The 19,515-nt window shown below is 47.1% G+C and overlaps 2 protein-coding genes across 2 annotated transcripts in view; both read left to right on the top strand.

The window, feature by feature from the left end:
• Nucleotides 1-916: 916 nt before the first annotated feature.
• Nucleotides 917-18,382, top strand: Ceacam18 (CEA cell adhesion molecule 18). The gene is given in 7 exon segments (XM_021645790.1): nucleotides 917-1,091; nucleotides 15,532-15,588; nucleotides 15,591-15,646; nucleotides 15,648-15,683; nucleotides 18,069-18,192; nucleotides 18,195-18,265; nucleotides 18,320-18,382. Coding segments are annotated over 7 exon segments (582 nt in total).
• Ctu1 (cytosolic thiouridylase subunit 1) overlaps nucleotides 15,790-19,515 on the top strand; it is a 29,867-nt gene continuing 26,141 nt past the window's right edge. The window contains exon 1 of the mRNA XM_060380251.1: nucleotides 15,790-15,811. The gene's annotated coding sequence lies outside the window, so the exon portion shown is untranslated. The remainder of the gene's footprint in view (nucleotides 15,812-19,515) is intronic.

Here is a 19,515-nt window from a genome sequence, read left to right as displayed (position 1 = left end):
TCCTCCGGAAGAACAAGTTCTCCTAACTGCTGAGCCATCTCTCCAGCCCTCAAAGCTTAGTTTCTTGAACTAATACTTTGGAAATGCTAAATAAACTACAGCATTAAGTCAGTTCCATCTGTTTCTTATAAATATGACTACCAGAAATTATGAGATGATTTAGAGCAGTAGTTTTCAACCCGTGGGTCATGACCCCCTTGAGGGTCGCATATCAGATATCCTGCATATCAGATATTTACATTATGATTCATAACAATCGTAAAATTACACTTAAGAAGTGGCAATGAAATAATTTTGTAGTTGGGGGGGAGGGTCACCACGACCTGAACTGTATTAAAGGGTCATAGCGTCAGGAAAGTTGAGAACCGTTGACTTAACAGCTCACATTACATTTTTGTTGGAGAGCTTTGGTCCGGAGGCTTGATCAGATTGCAGTCGAGTTAATGAGCGAGCTCACTCCACAATGATTCTGCACTAATGCACTCTGCCAGGCGTGCAGCATGTCTAGCCATCTCTCTGCTGTGAGACTAAGCTTGTTCAGTGGTTCAGGTCTTATCAATTCAACCCTCCTTTATAAAGATCCAGCGGGGCTTCACCAATACAGTTTAGAGCTATTTTTTTTTTATGAGAAATGGCGCTACTGTAGCTGTCTTCCAAACTGTCCTTCTATCATGTAGATCTTTTCACCATTAACTCTTCCAGTTTAGAACAAATTGTGTCTGATATCCTTGATACGAAAACAACTTGAATATATAATAGCAAGTCCTTTTTTTTTTTTTTTTAAAGTAAGCTCTCTTCATCCCTAGAATGGAATGTGAAATGGGCGTTGTAAGAAGTCTAAGGATGTATCCTGGTGAATAGTCACTTCCAGCCCAGTCCTGCATACCATGTCCTAGTCCTATCCTAGTTCTCAGTGATGTACCCATCATTCAAGCTACAGAGATTGGTGTCATTTGAGGATGTGACTGTGGACTTCAGCCAGGAGGAGTGGCGGTGTCCAGACTCTGCCCAGAGATGCCTGTACCAGGAGGTAATACTGGGACAAGAGGTGATGTACCAGGAGGAGACCTACAGCCAGCTCTTGTCAGTGGGTGAGCCCAGTCAGCCTGGGGATGCAGAATGGGCCTCACTGAGGGTTTCTTTCCTTCCCTTTGCCAAAAATGGTGGGATATCAGTATTTAATGGTTTTAGCTGTGGTGGTCTTTCAGCTTATTTTTTTTGGGGTCCCTAAAGATTACATTTTGTCCAGCGGGAAATGTTGACTGTTATGAACCCAGGAAGCTACCTGTAAAGAAATAAAATTTAGGGGCTGGAGAGATGGTTCAGAGCTTAAGAACACTTACTGTTCTTCCAGAGGTCCTGAGTTCAATTCCCAACAAACACATGGTGGTTTATAACCATTTATAGTGAGATCTGGTGCCTTCTTCTGGTGTGCAGGTAGAATTCTGTATAAATAATAAATAAGTATTTTAAAAAAGAAATAAAATTTAAAAATCTAACATCCATTGGGGGCTGGAGAGATGGCTCAGAGGTTAAGAGCACTGGCTGCTCTTCCAGAGCTCCTGAGTTCAATTCCCAGCAAACACATGGTGGCTCACAACCATCTGGTGCCCTCTTCTGGCCTGCAGGTGTACATGCAGACAGAACATTGTATAGATGATAATAAATACATAAATAAATAAATAATTCTTAAAAAAAAATCTTACATCCTTCCAGTTCACAGGGTGTGTCATTCCCAGTGTAGAGGTCATCTTCAGGATCAAGAGAGGAAAGGAGGCACAGATGGGGAAGGCTGAGTTCACATACCAGGGGTATCAAAGTGAGTGGCTGTTACCCACGTGTGCATGGATGGTGTTCTGGGACCAGTTTCAGCCTACTTTCTTGTCCAGTGGAGCATAAAGGTTGTTTTCTGTTTCCAATATCTACAATCATTATAAATTCAGAGGTGGGTCACTCAGAGATGGACATTAAGAACTGACCAGCTTCCTCCTGGAGATCAGGGTGCCTGAGTTGATTCAACCTCGTCTCCTTATGGTCGATGAACAGCCTCACACATAAACACCGGAAGGCTTGCATTTAGACATCTTGTCGGTCACCTTGGACAGTAGGCCCATGTGATATGTAAATAGACTTTGTTTTCCTAATTTTATTTTTCTAATAGAGCACCCCATTTTATGTCAGCTGACTTAGTTTCCCATTAGTGCTTTGCTTTCTGTATTATCAGTTTTGTGGTCATGTAGTTTTGCCTTCTTTTAGTCCATGTTTTTCTTACATGCACTGATGCTCTTTTCTCTGCTGGATCTTCCTGCAGCTGTGTACTCCTGTAGGCACTGCTTCCAACGACCCAGTCACACTGAGCATCACACTTGTGTTGTGATGATGCCTGCGTTCATTTCTGCAGTCCTGGTGCTGACACCATCGGCTACCACATTTAGCTGCTTTCCACAAGACAGCCTCCTTTCTAAGTGCGCGCGTGTGTGTGTCTGTCTGTCTGTCTGTCTGTCTGTTTGTCTGTCTGCAGATGTAAGAATGCCAAAGGCTCGTGTGTGGAATTCCGAGGACAACTTGCAGAAGTTGGTTCTCCCTTCCACCATTTGAGTCCCGGGGATCGAGCTCAGGCTTGGAAGCGAGCACCCTTACCTATGGAGCCATCTCGTCATCCTTCTCCCTCACTTTCTCAGACAGAATCTCACTGAACTTTGACTTTTGTCACATTGATGTTAAGCCTGAAGACACTATTTTTGGCTGGACGGGTTGATAGATGGACGGACAGACAGACAGACAAACAGATGATAGGCAGAACTGAATTTCCAAAGATAGGCAGAAGATAATATTTTCACCTATTTAGAAGGAGATTTTCAATATCTGATTATGGAAAGGGAAGGAATTCTAATGTAACTAATGGTAGCCTGAGGTGAAAAGAGCGTTCTCCTTGGTGCCCTTGTTCTGCTTAATGAAGGGCTGCCTGAGTTACAGGCGGACAGGAGGGTCCGCAGAGTAATTGCTTTTGAAGTTTAGACACAGTGATCCTACCCCAGACGGCCATGACACTGGAAGTTATTTTTTGGCACACATGAAGCAATGTGGGACTAAAACGAAGAAGCAGAGAAAGCAAATTGAGTTGTGGGTAAAGGATATGAAGAAACTGTTGAGCTCATGGCCACATGAGTAAGACATATCTGAGAGTCATAAAAGCTCTTCAGCATGGTTCTGATAGGTTACATTAGACATTTTTAGTCGTAAACTATAATCTTTGTACATTTATATGATATCTACAAATGGTCAGAATCAAAGCAGCGTCACAAAGCAGCTTAACAACACTGTTGCATCAGATCCACTCTTCACCCAAGGCTCTTGAAATGCTGAATATAAGATGGCCTCTATGGAGAAACCACACAAAGGCCATCAGTTAGGAAAAGTTAACCACGAACCACCACTTGAACAGCACGGAAGTCAGTCTCGGGACTGACTAGTGTCCTGAACGTGAAAGGTCTTCAGTGTCAGGTCAGTTTCTCACAAGCTGGCACACAGATGGCACACACCACAGAGACCTTTTGTCTGTCATCGATGAGGGATAGCTTTCCTCAAGGAATCTGAGATGACCTCCCATCTGAGAAGAAGCCTCACGAAGGTCCCGCCTACGAGAGAGGTTTCATCTCCCTCCAGCAGGTGCACCGTGGAGCTCACAGAGGAGACTAATCTGATGAGTGTCGTGACTGTGGGAAGTCATTTGGTAACAACCCATCTGAAGACACGTAATCGAATTCATACTGCTGAGAGACCGTATGTGTGTTCTGACTGTGGGAAGGCCTTCAGTCAGAAGTCAGTCCTCAGCACACAGGAGAGGACCCACACAGGAGAGAAACCCTCCGTGTGCACGGAGTGTGGGAAGGCCTTTAGTGCCAAGTCAGGTTTCTATACACATAACATGACTCACGCTAGGGATCCATCTCTCATATGTCAAACATGTGGAAACTCCTTTCTCCAGACATCAGGGTTGACATCCCATGGTCAAACTCCTGTCGGGGAGAAGCCTTAACAACCGTTAGGACTGGAAGATCGTTGAGTAAAACATCACACCTGAAGGTGTACCATCGCCTTTGTACAGGGAGACCTTACATGTGTTCTGAATGTGGGAAGACCTTCTGCTGGAAATGATCTCTCACGCTACGCCAGAAACTTCATACTGGAGGAAAACACCATTTATGTAGTGCGTGTGGGAAAGCCTTTAGTCAGAAGTCAGAGTGCATCAGGGAATTCACACTGGTGAGAAGCCTTCCAAAGGCAGGGACTGTGGGAAAGCCGTTATGTGGGTCCTGAATGTGGGAAGGCTTGCCATAGCAGGTCATCTTTGCAGAAACATCACTTAACACACGAGGGAGAGAACGCTTGTTACACATGAAGAAGGCCCCTCCTCTAGAAGTCAGCACTGCCATCTCACCAGCAAACACATTGCAGAGAAGCCTTCGGAATGTTATTACAAGTAGGAGGGGGGTTGTTACCATTGCAGCAACTGTGGTTTGTTATTTTGCAATGCATTCCAACTAGAGGTGTGTCATCAAAGTCGTTACTTGTAGATACCGCACTTTCTTTTTTCTTATTTATTTTTAATGTATGAGTTGCTCTGTCTGTCTGTACACCTATATGCCAGAAGGGGGCAGTAGATCCCTTTATAGGTGGTCGTGAGCCACCATGTGGTTGCTGGGAATTGAACCCAGGACCTCTGGAAGAGCAGCCAGTTCTCTTAACCACTGAGCCATCTCTCCAGCCCCAGATAGTGCATTTTCAGTTTGGGAAGATCTTCCGTCAGAGATTTCATGCATTAGAGTTGCCTTAAAATACAGTGGCTATAGAAAACTCTCCACATAAAAGAAACTCTCACACGTAAAAGAAACCCTTTGTGTGCGCTGATTGTGGGAGGGCCTTCAACCGGAAGTCAGCTTCAGCACATGCCAGGGAGTTTGTAAGGAAGACAAGCCTTTTCATCGCCCTGAGAGCTCCGTAAGTGGTGCTCTGTTTTCTCTTAGGGAGGCCTTGCATACTGAGTGTAGTAAGACTCGACAACAGAGCAGATTGCAATAGACACCACGAAGCCCATACTAGGGGCAGTCCTTGGGCCAGTTCCCCACACCCAAGATGATTTCAGGCGTGTAGCCAGCTTGCCTTCAAGCTTTCTAAAGTGTTAGATAAGACATCGGGACATTTGGGCTGGTCATCTTCACTGAGGTCCACAAAGTTGATCTGGCTGAGGCTGGAGTAGATATTGTCATTTGGAATTCCTGAACAGGAGACCTGAACCAACAAGGACAGCATGCCCTGTGTTAAGAGGTGGAGAGAGACAGAGACAGAGACAGAAACAGAGAGAAAGTCTGGATGGGTGATAGTTTTGCTAAAAGAATGCCCCCAGATTGTATCCTCAGAAATGCCCACAGGAGCTCCTGTGATGTTCCATTCTTAGCCCACAGGTCCTTCCTGTTACAGCAAGCACTACTGGGCCCAGTCTTGTCCTTCATGTTCACTCTTTTTTGTTTACTTTTGCAGATGCCACAGAATGGAGGCTTGTGTAATGTCACTCAGTGCCATGCTACCTTTGTGAAGGAAGTAGCTGGCCTGAGAAATGTCTAGCCTCTTCTCTAGCCTAGCCCCCTCCAAGCCTGTCAGGAATCCTAGACATGAGCTCTCCTGCTCCAGGGACAACTCAACATTTCTAAGCCTCTGCTGTGGTCTGTAGAGTGAGCTTTCTGTTTGGCTCAGGCTTGACTAGAACAGCAAAGTATTGACAAGGCTGTGGCTAGCTCAGCAGGTGGTTCTAAGACTAGGCCACATTCTCACAGCTCAAGTATCCAGCATGGAAGTCCCACATCACTTGTGTGTGTTCTGTATGTTCTTCCCCCACCACTGAGTACTAGGAATCCTTGGTGGTTTCCATATCGGTGGTCTCCTGCATAACCCATCCTTGATGTACCTGTCTGTGCAACCTTCCATCACACTAGTTTCATGAGAGCAGGGCTCAGCTCATCAGTTGTGCCCTTAGCACTAGGCTCTTGAGATCCAGCACTGGGTACCTGACCCTCACCTTCTCTGTGTATGCTCATATAAGGAAGAAAAGACAGGACCCGAAAAGCAAGACTTTGACATCTGCCTCCTCTCCCAGTGACAGCCACCGGAACCATTTCTGCTCTACGTGAGCCATGCCTCTCAGCTAGCTTCAAGCCCTGTCTTGATATTTTCCCAGCCAGCCAGACCTCAGTCAGTCACCACAGGTCTCCAGCCCTGACCCGGCAACGAAAAGGACACATTCATCTGGATTGTTTTTTTTTTTTTTTTTTCGTGGCTATACAAGCTCTGTGGAATGTTTCTTGAAAGGTGAGCTTGGTTGCAATCTTGGAGTCGTGAGGACTGCTGACATCCAGAAGATAGCAGGCATCCCCTGCTCCTACACCCAGGGCACAGAGCATTTTAGGTTGCTGGCACAGATAGACTCCAGGGTTTCTGGAATGTTGAATATGTACAGGAGGGCTAGTGATACAGAGACATGCAGAGTCAAGAATGGATCCAAGGTACGGCAAGCCCTTGCTGTTCCAGGACAGGGTCCTACACCCATCTCACAGGGCAGATCCTTGGTCTCCCGGGGCCTGTGACTTACAGTGATTTCATTCAAAGCTTCCTTTTTCTGCCTAAAAGACCATTACCTCCCGTGAAACTCAGCTATCCATGGAGCAAATGTAGAACTTGCGCTGGATCAGCGTGATTTGGCCACCGAAGCCTTATCTGTATCAACCCTTGTTGCCAGAGACAGACACAAAGTAGAGGCACAGGAAGATGATCAGTGGGGCTCAAGGGTACTAAATCGTTGCTGTTTCTGATATTTTAACTGGGGGAATCATGGGCTCCATGCTAGGAACCACGTGGGTGGATAAGGCTGAGGTTGACTCAAACCATAGAATTCCTGTCTCCAAGTCCACTCACCTGCCTCCAGGCAGGGCCATCAGTATCATGGTGGGAAGACTGTGAGTCTGGAGCTCCTGTGAGGGATCACCAAAAGGAGGATGCACTGTGGGGCTGGAGATGCTGTGAGGGAGTCAGGGTCCTTGTCTACAGAGGGCCAACCTCAGAGCCAGAGGCCAAAAGATGTTAGAGTCCCTGTTGGAGAAAGAATAAAGACTGTACCCCACTTCCATCTCACACTCCTCTGGTTAATGGGATCCAACTCAGACATTTCCCCTGATTCACAAGCTGTTGACAGTTTTTGAAGATGTTCAGCCTGCCTTAAGGACCCCTTCAGACATCTGTGAGGTTTACCCAGGCTTGGGAGGTAGGTGACACCATCTTCTGGGAATGTTACTGCCCAGGATGAAGGATGGTTGGTTCCCCTGACGATGGACCAGAAAGTGGGCCTGCCAGGCTCCCCAACTATGCTTCTCTGTCGGTCACAATTTCCTCCCCTGTGGCCATCTGAGTACATGTGGGGACATTTTATTTCCTAAACCCTGTAGGGGCTGTGGTGGAGCTGCTTCCACTTATTGGATAGAGGTCAGGGATACTGCATAACATTCTACAACATACAGGGCATCATCCAAGTCAAGAGTCATTGAGCCTCAACTTGAATCAATAATCAGGGGCTTGGGAGGTGCTGCATAGACCCTAAAGGCTGTCATATCTGCAAGGATGAATGCTCAGTGTACATATTTAGAAACATAAAACATGAGCAGTGATCTTGGGTGAAATGTTCAAGGCAGGTGTTCATTCAATCAGCATTTACTCTAAGCTGGGGCTGAAGGCAAATGCAGCAAACTCCATTCATGTCCTCAAGGTTCTGTCTATGCCAGGTGAATGAGACAAATGCCAGAGAAGGGAGAGACCAGAGGGGCTGTGTTAATTTTTTCTATATTAAAACATTCCATCCTGGAGTAGAGCTCCTTAACGTTTAGGACGTTTTAAAGGGAGGCCCATCAAGACTCATAAGTCTCCGGAAATACCTGAAACTGACCAGATACACAATATGCCTTCCTCCTTGAGCTTATATAAGCAGGAGGGACTGCTGAAGAGACAGACTAGCCAAGCTGCATGGCAGAGACACTCTCCAACCTACCGAGGTACCTGCTCATCATACAGTAAGTGCCGGAGTCCCAGCTTTTGTGACCCGGTGCCCATGCCGGAGTGGGCTTCCAGTCACATAGCTGCCTTTGAACCATTTCTCCTATAACTAACCCCAGCAAATGTTCACCATGTTGGGCTTTGGTGTGTCATTTCGTTGGCCTGCCATCAGCTGCAGAGTGGACCAATAGGCATTCGTCCACGTTGCCCAGGAAAACTGTCATACAGCAGGCTGCTCGTAATGTCGGGGCGGTTTCCTTGGGGCACGCTGAGCTGGCTCTATGTGGTGTCTCCTCTCAGAATGCAGGATGGAATGTTTCTGGGTATGTGGTTCTGACGTGGCTAGACATCCCCTTCTCCCAGGTTCAGGTGTGAGGAAGCAAACTAGCTGTGGGTGAAGGGTAATGGAGGGAGCTATCTTCGCAGCCCTACTGTGTTCGCTATCTCCTATGAAACTGCTCATAGAGTCCTCAGCTGGCTCTGAGGGCTTCTCTCTCTTTCCATCCCCTGTCTCCAACTTGCTCTTGTTATAAACTCCACCACTGACAGAGTACATAACTACACGCCCATCATTAACTACTATGATCTGAATGTTTGTTTGTTTGTTTGTTTGTTTGTTGAGACAGGATCTTATTATGTAGCTCTGGCTGTCCTGGAACTCACTATGTAGCCTGGGCTAGCCTATAGCTCACAGAGATCCACCTGCCTCTTGCCTCCCAAGTGCTGGGATTAAAGACGTGTGCCACTATGCCAGGCACTTTTAGGATCTGAATATTTGTACCCCAAACATGTTGGATTACTTACTTCCATGGTGATGGTGCTAAGAGGTGAGAGCCTCGAGAAGGTAGAGGCCTGGTGAACTGGAGTAGTGCCCTTACCAAAGATTCCAGTGAGAAGGTGTTACCTGTGAGCCAGGAGGAGGGGTCTGCTGGCCCATGGTTCTGCACACCACAGTGAAGCAGGGTAAACATCCGCCCTTGAGTTTAACATGACAGGTGAGGAGCTGGCCCAGCCAACTGGACACCGGAGTGTAACGGTTAATTCTATGTGCCAGTGTGACGGGGCTCAGATGCCCAGGCAGCTGAGAAATGCACCTGGTCCTGACCATGAAAGTGTTTCCAGATGTCAGTGTTTGAATGATAGACCAAGTGAAGATCACCCTCACCAATGTGAATGGAGCTTCATCTGGACAGTTAAGACTGACCCCATGAAGAACAAAATGAGGGAGGAAGAGCACATTTTCCAGTCTGGGACCCACAGGACAGCAGCATGCAAGGGGAAAGCAGAGACTGTTGTCCTGGGGAACCTCATTCCCAGCAAGCACGGAATGTACACATTTCTCCAGCATCTGGAGAGTCATTTATTTGTATGAATCACAAGAGAGACCTCTTATCTGTGTTTTCAGAGCTAGAAGCTAGAGCATAAAGCACAGAAAGATTGAAAACGTAATTTCCAATGAATAAGAGCACATGAGTTTGTTTGTTTGTTTGTTTATATTTTATTGCTGTTGCTCTGGTTTTATTCTGCCTGGTTTAGTTCTCAAGGGGACAGAGGAAGCACCTGCGATGCTCACACTGCAAATGACATCACCGAGGCACACAGAGATCAGGTTATTCTCTTGTGGAGGGAGCTGTGTTGCCTCAAAGCCTGGAGCTCCGTTCCCCCTGCCCTAGAGAACATGTGATTAGGCCACCTGCCTGGTCAGTGACTCTCAGGGCGCGGCCTGCCCCCTTTCACCCAGGATTGGGATTCTAGATTCTAGGATTGGGATTCACGTCCAGCTCTTTCCATCAGTTGGAGGACTCTCAAGTCCTCACTCCGGAGCAGCAAACATCTTTATGGGTCGAACCTCTCTTCCGCCATAGTGTTATTACTAGTGCTATTACTGTTGTTGACCTTATTTTGAAAGATTTATTACTGCACGTGCTTGTGCGCGCATGTATCTGTGCAAGGGCGTGTACGTGTGCCTGTGAGTGCCGTGCTGGGGGCGGTCAGGAGAGCCTAAGAGCTCCCCGAGGAGACGCTACAGGCAGTTGTGAGCCAGCATGTGGGTTGTGGAACCACACTCAGGCGTTCCACAATGGCGGCAACCTCTCCCAACTGCTGAGCGATCATGCCAGCAATGTTATTTCACTCATCTAGAAGGGTACTGGGGACTCCTGACTTCACTTTTGTCTCTCCCTCTCCCTTCCAGCTCTCCTTTTTCCTGGAGAATGTAGACTACAACCCAGGTTGATGTGTTTCAAACTCTGGGGCTCCCCCTGGTGGTAAGATAATTTGGGGTGATGGTGTTTGAGCAGATGTGATAAACAGGGAGGCATGGGCATTTTTCTATGAGCATCTACTCTGACTGTACAGGGAATACTTTTGCACTGGGAAGGACTATTGTCTTTTTTTCTCTCTTTCGATAGGAAGCTGCAGAGATAGTCAGGTTACCACAGGTAGCTGTGATCCCAGCATTCAGGAAGTAGAAACAAGGGGATGGCAAGTTTGAGGCTAGCCTAGCTACAAAACAAGATCCTGTCTCCACAATCTGCACGTGGCTCAGTGGTAGACCACTTGTCCAGGGTGTGCAGGACCCTGGATCCCATTGCCCTGGGGTCTGCTTCAATCCAACACCACTCAAACACCAGGTCTATGCAGATGACAAAAATTGACTTTTGTCAAGCCACTAATCAGGGCCTCAGAACAGACTCGGGAGCTGAGCTGTAACCCTGGAGGGACACTGTACAGTATATTTAAAGAATGAAACCATGAAGCAAAGGGGAGCAGGGTGGGCTGTAGCACTGTCCAATCATATTTTAACTTTAGGCGTTGATCAAGGGAGTTTCCATCAATCAGGACAGGAGTAGGTCCCTGGGTCTGGGAACATGAACTTGTTTGAGCCTTCTGTCAAAATGGAGAAGCTGTCCCTGAGAAGTCTGCACTCAGACAACTGTGTCTCCTTACAACAGATGCTGTCCAGCTATTGGGAAGCCCCTCAGTTTCCCTAGAGCCTGCGTCCTGACACTTAGTTTCTCCTTATGATTAAATGGAGTTTGAAAACGAAATGGAAGTACTTGGAATAACTTTTGTTTGCTCATTCCCAACATCATTCCTGGCATCAAGGAAAAAAAAAAGTACAATGAAGAATGTGCTATTCTTCCTCAGTAGATGAAAGTCCACAGAAAAGAGGTTTTAGAGTCTACCTCCATCGGTTTTTCCTCCAGTTAAGGGTGACCCCATGAGATACAGGCAGAAGTGCTGTGAGCCAGTCAGAGAGTGTCCTTCACTCAAGGGATTCTTCCTAAGACCTCCCATTTCCTGTTCTCTGACCCCTGGACACATTGACAGAACTTCAGCTGCCATCTTGGTTCAGGAAGTGGGAGACAGGAGCATCACAGAGTAACAATGTAACTGTGTAACAGAGAAACTCTGGAGCCTGGGAAATTGTCAAGTTCACCTAAGAGTTCCTGCCACTTTACAGAGAGAGGCAATACTGTTTGCTCTTTATTCTTTCCAGGCAAGGTTCACTATCCAAACCCGGTGCTTTTTTTTTTTTTTTTAAATGAGTGATTTTTAAGATTTATTTTTATTTCCAATAATTTGTGTGATTGTGTGGGTGTTAGGGTGGATAATATGCGTGTGTGTGTAGGTGCCCATGTAGTGAGGAGGAGGGCATTAGATCTCCTGGTGCCAGAGTACAGTTGTAAGTAGGTTCTGGGAACCAAACCTCTGGAGTCCTCTGCAAGAGCAGTACTCTCTCTTAACTGCTGAGTTATGTCTCCAGCGCAGGCGTGCGCGCGCATACACACACACACACCCGAGAAGGTTTGTTTGTTTGTTAATGTGTATTTATGTGCACTTTATGCATGCAGAAACCCACAGGGGGCAGAAGAGGGCATCTCGTCTCCTGGACCTGCAGTCACAGGCAATTGTGGTCTGCCATGTTGGTGCTGGGAACCAAATCTGGGCCCTATGGAATAGCAGCAAGTGCTCTTAATTGCAGAGCCGTCTTTCCAGCCCTGTGATATTTCACATGTCAACTTAAGTTCTGGGCATGCCTAGCAGTGTATCTCTGAGGGTGTGTCCGGGTCGTTAGATCATGGGAGCTCCGATGTAAACAATGGGCTTATCCTATTATAGGAAGGTAGTAAAAAGCAACAGGTAAGTCCCAGCTGGGGCACCACAGGTCTGGGTGCAGGCTATTTTAGTCAGTTTGAAACAAATCAAGACATATTTGGAAAGAGGAACCTCAATTAAGAAAATGCCTCTGTCAGGTTGCCTTTAAGCAAATCTGTAGGACATGTTTTTAAACTAGTAATTGATATGGGAAGTCCCAGCTCACTGTGGGTGATACCACTTCTGGGTAAAAGGTCTTGGGCTGTATAAGAAAGCAGGCCAAGTAAGCCATGAGAAGCAAGCTAGCCAGCAGCATTTCTTCATGGTCTCTGCTCCAGTTCCTGCCTCCAAGTTTCTGCCCTGACCTCCCTCCGTGTTGTTGCTGGTATTGTGGATTGTTGTCAGCTGTGTCTGGCGTGTGTATGGCTATGGCTTCATGAAGTTTTGCTTGAGTGGGCTAGTACAGGTTTTAAAAAATGGTCTGATGAAGAACATGAGGGAGTGTGACATAGGGAATTATACTCCGTGAAGAGAAAAAGCATAGCCAGAAACAGAGACGACACAATCAAAAGATTGCTCACAGTCCTGAACATGAAAACCAGATAAAATGGGAAGGAGACATATATTAAAATGTAACGATCTTTCACCCTCAAGATGGCTCAACAGGTAAAAGTGCTTGCCACCAAGCCTGATGACCCAAGTTTAATACCTAGAACCCATCTATTCCTGGATATCCTCTAACCAATACACTCGTCATGACACATACACTCTCTCTTTAAACAAACAAACAAACAAACACAAATAAGTGATATGTTTAAAAACATAAAGGCATGCAGAAGGCCCTAGCGCTCTCTCTCTCTCTCTCTCTCTCTCTCTCTCTCTCATACACACACACACACACACACACACACACGAATGCTCTGTGTGGTTGGGACTATAGCTCAGTGGTAGAGCATTTGCCTAGCATGAGCATCCAAGGTCCTGTACTGGAAAAAAAATTAAACAGCCAATACATGTATGATGCTCTTGCCTTTGTAACTGCTTCTCTGTGTTTTCCAGTTTCTGAAAATTAGTAAGAAGCTGCTGTTGTTTGTATCACAAGCAGAAAAAATATCAAGAGCTACAGCAGTAAGTGAATGCTGAAGGGCGACATAGAGCCATTTATAAGAGGTGCTGCCGCAGGCCCACCTCACTGGCAGGCAAGCCATAAAGACGAGAGGTGCTGCCGTAGGCCCACCTCACTGGCAGGCAAGCCATAAAGACGAGAGGTGCTGCCGCAGGCCCACCTCACTGGCAGGCAAGCCCATCCTAGGAGGAGCCACCTTGCAGTGGGGAGGTCAGGCCTGGGACGTTGCACTGGAACCTGCTTGAACTCTGGAGGACCCAAGAAGCTCGTGGATTTTTCCAGGCCTAGCTGTATCCCTGGAGGCGGCTCACCCTCATAGGTAAGAGAAGAATCAGCTTTCCGAGGCTGAGGTGAGAGCAGCCAAGCGCTTAGCTAGGAAGGGGCAGGAAGACCTCTTGAGGCATAAAGCAAAAGCCCTATGATGCAGGAAGAGAATTGGAGATAGGAGCCTCACCAGGACCATCGTGAGCACACACGTCTGCGTATAGCTCACTCACAGAGCCACAGGCAGATGAGACACCCTGACTCAGACATAAGCATACACACAGCCACAGCAGGAGCCACAGGTGGGCAAAGCTTTGAGGTGTATCTATCTGCAACATGGACTGGTGAACTTGGACCCTACCTCCCTGCAGAGACTCCTTGTTCCCCGGGGTTCACCCACCCTCTGAATTCCAGTCTGTGTCTCTTTCTAATCCCCTCTTTCTCCAGGATCCTTTACGCCCCCTGAGAGGCACAGCTACTGTGATTTGCTAGGAGACACAGATACCAGTCTTGAATATGTTAGTGTCACCCCACAGTATGGGGTGGGCTCTTGGGCACCTTCCTCTCCCTGCAGCCAAACTTAAGGCATTTCAGAGTAAGGTGGTAGCAGCTCCTTCCCCATCCACACTCATTTCAGTGCATTCAGATCTGCAATCAAAATTGTGTCAGTCTCAGAGAGACTTCCCTGCATTTATCCCCGAGATGGTCAGGAGAGCTACATGCCCAGGTCTTAATGGCACAGCCACGCCCTGTCTGCCTAGAGCTCATGGGTCTGCCCTCAAACCAAAAATCTACATTGTCAAGGCTTGGGTAAGGGGATATCAGGATGCTAGGAAGCCCAGCAGGGTCACTTGGCCCAGGCTGGTCAGGAGACATCGGTGCTAAGGATAAAGGAGAAGCGAGTACAAAGGGACATTGCAGATGGGGAGAGTGGGCAGAGATCTGTGTGTCAGGAACGGGGAAAAGCACAGAAGGTTATTTAACAGAGGAGAGAAGGGTCACATCTTGGGTTTTATTACAGTCCACAAGGCTGTCATGTGAAGGATGGATTGGAGGGTGAGTGGACGAGCTGAGAAAGGACAAGGAAAGAATGTATAAGGACTGAGGAAATGGGCAGGAGGGGGAAAGTCTTAAAGATTTATTTTATTTTATGTATATATGTGTTCACAAGTGTATGTGTGTTTGCCACATGCATGCAGGTATCCATGGGGGCGGCCAGAAAAAGGCATCAGAGACCCTGGAGCTGGTATTACAGTCATTCTAAGCCACCCACTATTGCTGCTGGGAGCCAAAGCCAGGTCCTCTGTAAGAGCACCAAGTGCTCCTAACCACTGAGCCAACTCTAGACCCAGATGGACTGAGAACTCTTAATTCATAGTATTAGCTCCTTGGGAGTCACTGTGACAATTCCTGACAGGAACAGAGGAGGGAAGATTTATTGGCTCATGTCTCAGTCCAGCGCACTGGGGGAGCTGTCGTGAACCAGTTCAGCTCATGGCGGCGGCGGCACAGTGTGGTGGAGGCTGTTTACACCATAGCGTACACCAGGAGCACAGAGCAGGGCTGGAGCCAGGGGCTGGGTATGAGCTCTCACCCTTAGGAACTACTTCCACCACCTAGACCTCATCCCCAAAAGGCCACAGCCTCCCAAAAGAGTGCCACCACCTGGGACCAAGTGTTCAAAATCTGAGCCTATGGGAGACATTGCAGGTTCAAATTCTGACTGTTACAGAATTGAAAAGATAATAACCTTGGTCTCTCTCTTTCTCTCTCTCTCCCCTTTCTTCTTCTCCCTTCCCCTCCCTATTCCCCTTCCCCTTTCTCCTTCCTCCTCTTCCTCTTCCTTCTCTCTGGTTTCCTCAGCCAGTTTGCTGACTTGTGGGAACTGCCAGGGGTCTGCCTAGATCTTCATCAGCCCAGACTCACTCACAGGAGCTGAATAGTACCGACCATTCTGATCCTAGAAAGTGTCCTGGAAAAAGTCCTGGAGTTCAGCTGGTACCGGGCATGGACAACAGTACAGGAAACATGATTTTCAGCTATAAACTCCTTAATGCCTGACACCCCCGGACCCTTGTACAGTGGTCGTGAGAACGTGACCTGAATGGATAGCCTGGGGACAGGAGGTTGGCGTTAAATGACACAGGATGCTGCTGAGGTGGACACTAGCAACGGGACCCAAAGAGCAACTGGCTGGCTCGAGATTCTAAGCGAGTTGGCAAGGTAACCACTTTCTCCAACAATAAACATGGAGCTTTTCCTAAGGGTTCTGATAGTGAGGTCCTGGGAGGGGATATTGTCCAGTGTCTCCATTGCCTGAAAGTGACACTGGAGCCCAGGAAAGTGTTTCTCTAGCTTTTTCTCAGAGTGCATCACTCGGCGCTTCCAAGCACTCGGCTCAGTGGCGGAAGAGAGTATTTATTTTTCCGCTGTTGTGTAACATCCACACTTTAGAGCAGCGGTTCTCAACCTCCCTGCTATTGCAAACTGTTAATACAGTTGCTCATGTTGTGGTGATCCCAACTATAAAATAATTTCATTGCTACTTCATAACTGTAATTTTGCTATGGTTATGAATCATAATGTAAATGTTTGATATGCAGGATATCTGATATGTGACCCCCCCCCAGAAGAGTCCTGACCCACAGGTTGAGAACCACTGTTTAGAGGCTTAAAAAAAAACCTAATTACTTAATTTTATTTATTTATTTTTTACTACTGAGGATTGAACCTAGAGCTTTCTATATGCTAGGCAAGCACTCTATCACTGAGCCACACCCTGGCCCCTCACTGGGGGGCTCTAGGCAGCGGCTGTGCCACTGAGCTGTATCCCTAGCTGGGACTTAGTATGTTGTTCGAGTTGGCATAGAACTTTCAATTCTCCTGCCTCTGCTTCCTGAGAGCTGGGACCACAGCTGTGCACTGCTGCGCATGACTTCTGTGGGCTGGAAGTTTAGGCATTGTCCTAGCTGAGTCCCCTGCATCTCACAAGGTGCAGGTAGAGACTGTTCTCATGTGGAGACATACCGAGGGAAGACTCTCCTCCTAGTCTTCTCCTGGCTTGAGAAAGAAGTTACCTCCTGGTGTCTGTATTATCACAGACCTAGCTATCACTGTATTGTTGTATTTTTGCTGCCGTGTCTGTAGGACCGGTATTTTGTAGCTCACTATGGCAATCTCTTCCATGATAGTGATGGTCACTCCAGGCCCAGAGAAAGTAGCATGGCTGCCTTGGAGATCCATCAGCTGCAAACAGCTCCCGCTGGTGCCACAAGATTTCCCAGAAATATTTCAGAGAAGTGAGACGATTGTGGCCTGTAAGTGAATATGCTTGTGGGAGGGAAGAAAGCTCTAGTATATATCAAGAAAAAAGGCTGAGCCAACCTGAAGCCATCTTGCTGAGGTTAAAACCCCACCTCTGGCTATTTAGCCCTGTGGGTTCATAACTGCCCTTCGTATGGGGTCAGACTCTAGGAGAGGGACACGATTCCTACTCCGAGATTAGAAATGACCAGTACATGTTTCTTGAGGCTTTTCTTTTTTTTGAAAGAGAGGCATATGGGGCTGGGAAAGTGCCATCCTCAAACGAGCATGAGGACCTGAATTGGCATAAATGCTGACATTTGCATAAATGCTGAGTGTGGTGGTATGTGCCTATAATCCTAGGGCGAGGGAAGTAGAGATGGATAGACGGCTGGAGCTCACTGGCCAGCCAGGCTTGCCAGACCGGATGAATTTTAGGTCAGAAAAATACTTTGCCTCTTTGTTTGTTTGTTTGGCTGGTTGGTTTCTTTGTTTGTTTTTTAAATAGAGAAAAAGAAAGGTCAAGGAGTTGGCTGTGTGAGGAGGTGGGGAGGATCTGGGAGAAATTTGAAGATGAGAAAAGCGTGTTCATAATATAACATATGAAAAATACTTTTCAATAAAAATAAAGATGTTTTGAGTGTGATTGAGGAATGCATGTGATGTTGACCTCTGACCTGCATATGTAAATTATATATGGGCCCACACCTTCATGCACATGTGTATGAATCCACCACACACACACACACACACACACACACACACACACACACACACAGAAACAGATTACAATCAATCTAATTATTTTTATTTTCAATCACAATTTTACCCTTTTACATGCTTTTATTTATGTGTATGTGTGCATATCTGTGTGAGTGTATGCCACGTGTGTCTGGGTCCAGACAGAGGCCAGTGGGGGTGTTAGAACTCCTGAAGATGGAATTACAGGCAGTTACGACCTGCCTGACGCGGGTGGATGCTGGGAACCAAACTCAGGACCTCTGCGAGAACAGCAAGCACTCTTAGCCATTGGGCCATCTCTTCGTCCTCAGTTATGTTTAGATTAATAGCTACAAGTTCTCCGAAACCTTCAGATCTATTCACTCATTTTGTTGTTTTCTTCCGAATTCGCTTTCTTCTCTTGCTCCAATAGCACTGATTATACTATCTTCAACAGAAAGTTGATTTAAAAACTCAGTCATGGTTACCACTGGATACCAGATACCACTGGATCCATAACCACTCCCTCCGAAGCGTCTCAGAGAACATGACGCTCCCCAGTCTGTCCTGGGAGCAAATGGGTGGTACCAGTGTACTGTGCAGGACACGGAGGCCCAGCTGGCCTTCTCCAGGGAAGTCGCCATCAGCCACCTGGTGAGTGCAGCCACCAAGCTCTCCAAACTTTCCCTCCCATACGTTTTTGTCTAGGCAGTGCCTGTGTCAGGAGACCCCTCTTTAGCTTCACCCCACTCACAGCTTCCGGTGACATAAAGGACTGGCATCGGCACAGGACAACCGAGATCCAAGTCCTCAGCACAAAGGAGATTTATTTGCCTCAAAGGGACAAAAAGCTGGGGAATAAGAGACAGCGATAAAACGGGCGTGGTGGTGCATGCCTGTACTCCCAGCACTCAGGGAGGCAGAGGCAGGCAGATCTCTATGAGTTCAAAGCCAACCTGGTCTACAAATTGAGTCCAGGACAGCTAAGGCTACACAATGTCCTGTCTCCAAAAAGAAGAATAAGAAGAATAAAAATAAGAAGAATAAGAAGAATAGAAGAAGAAGAAGAAGAAGAAGAAGAGAAAAAGAGAGAGACAAAGACAGTAGACAGAAGATGAGGAAGAAGGGAAAAGAAACAAGGGGGAGAGGTAAAGGGATCTTTTTCCCTGAGGGGACAAAGGACTGCCTCTTGGTAGAGGGGAGACAGATGTGGCCCATAGGCAAATAGCAGTTCATAAAGGAAAAAGAAGGAGCACTGTTAGGATGAGGTGTTTAATTTTAATTGAGTGTGTTAGCTAGGTGAACCAAAGGACTTTTGATTGCTGGATTTCAATACTTTGATATCTGGACCTGGGTAGTCAGCCTCAGGAAGAGAAAGTGTTCAAGGGAATAAACCCTGGCAGCTAGCTTTAGGAATGTAATCTAACGTTTAACAAGGCAGACCTAACATTTAACAAGGCAGACAGGACGGAGACAGAGCAAGGCCTACCTGAGCCCTGTTCACCATACTCAGGCCTGCTAGAGCCCTTCAGTGACACCTTCCTCATCCTCTAAGGACCCGTCACTCTATATATCATCCATAGACCCCTGTCATAGAGTCATAGCAAATTCCACCAGAGACAAGACTGGCCAGCATTTTACTTTCTATGTGCCAGCCACAGTCTTCTGGCACAGTGAGTGATTCAATACCATCACCTCTGTCACGCAGATGAAGAAACCCAGCCCTGGAGAGTTGAGTACATGACCCAAGACTCCACAGCTGATGGAAAAGTGGAGAGACTCCTTTACAAGGGACTCTGAACCCCCAACTGTGCCCTTGCTGTGTGTCCACATGGTACCTCCCTGAGGAGAAAGTGGGAAGATGGGTGAAAGTCCAGACACCGCAGGAATAGATGTTTCCTGTG

Source organism: Meriones unguiculatus, chromosome 1 (assembly GCF_030254825.1).
Source record: "Meriones unguiculatus strain TT.TT164.6M chromosome 1, Bangor_MerUng_6.1, whole genome shotgun sequence".
Lineage (NCBI taxonomy): Eukaryota > Metazoa > Chordata > Mammalia > Rodentia > Muridae > Meriones > Meriones unguiculatus.
The sequence above is the reverse complement of the archived record's forward strand: the minus strand, read 5'-3'. Positions and strand labels throughout refer to the sequence as shown.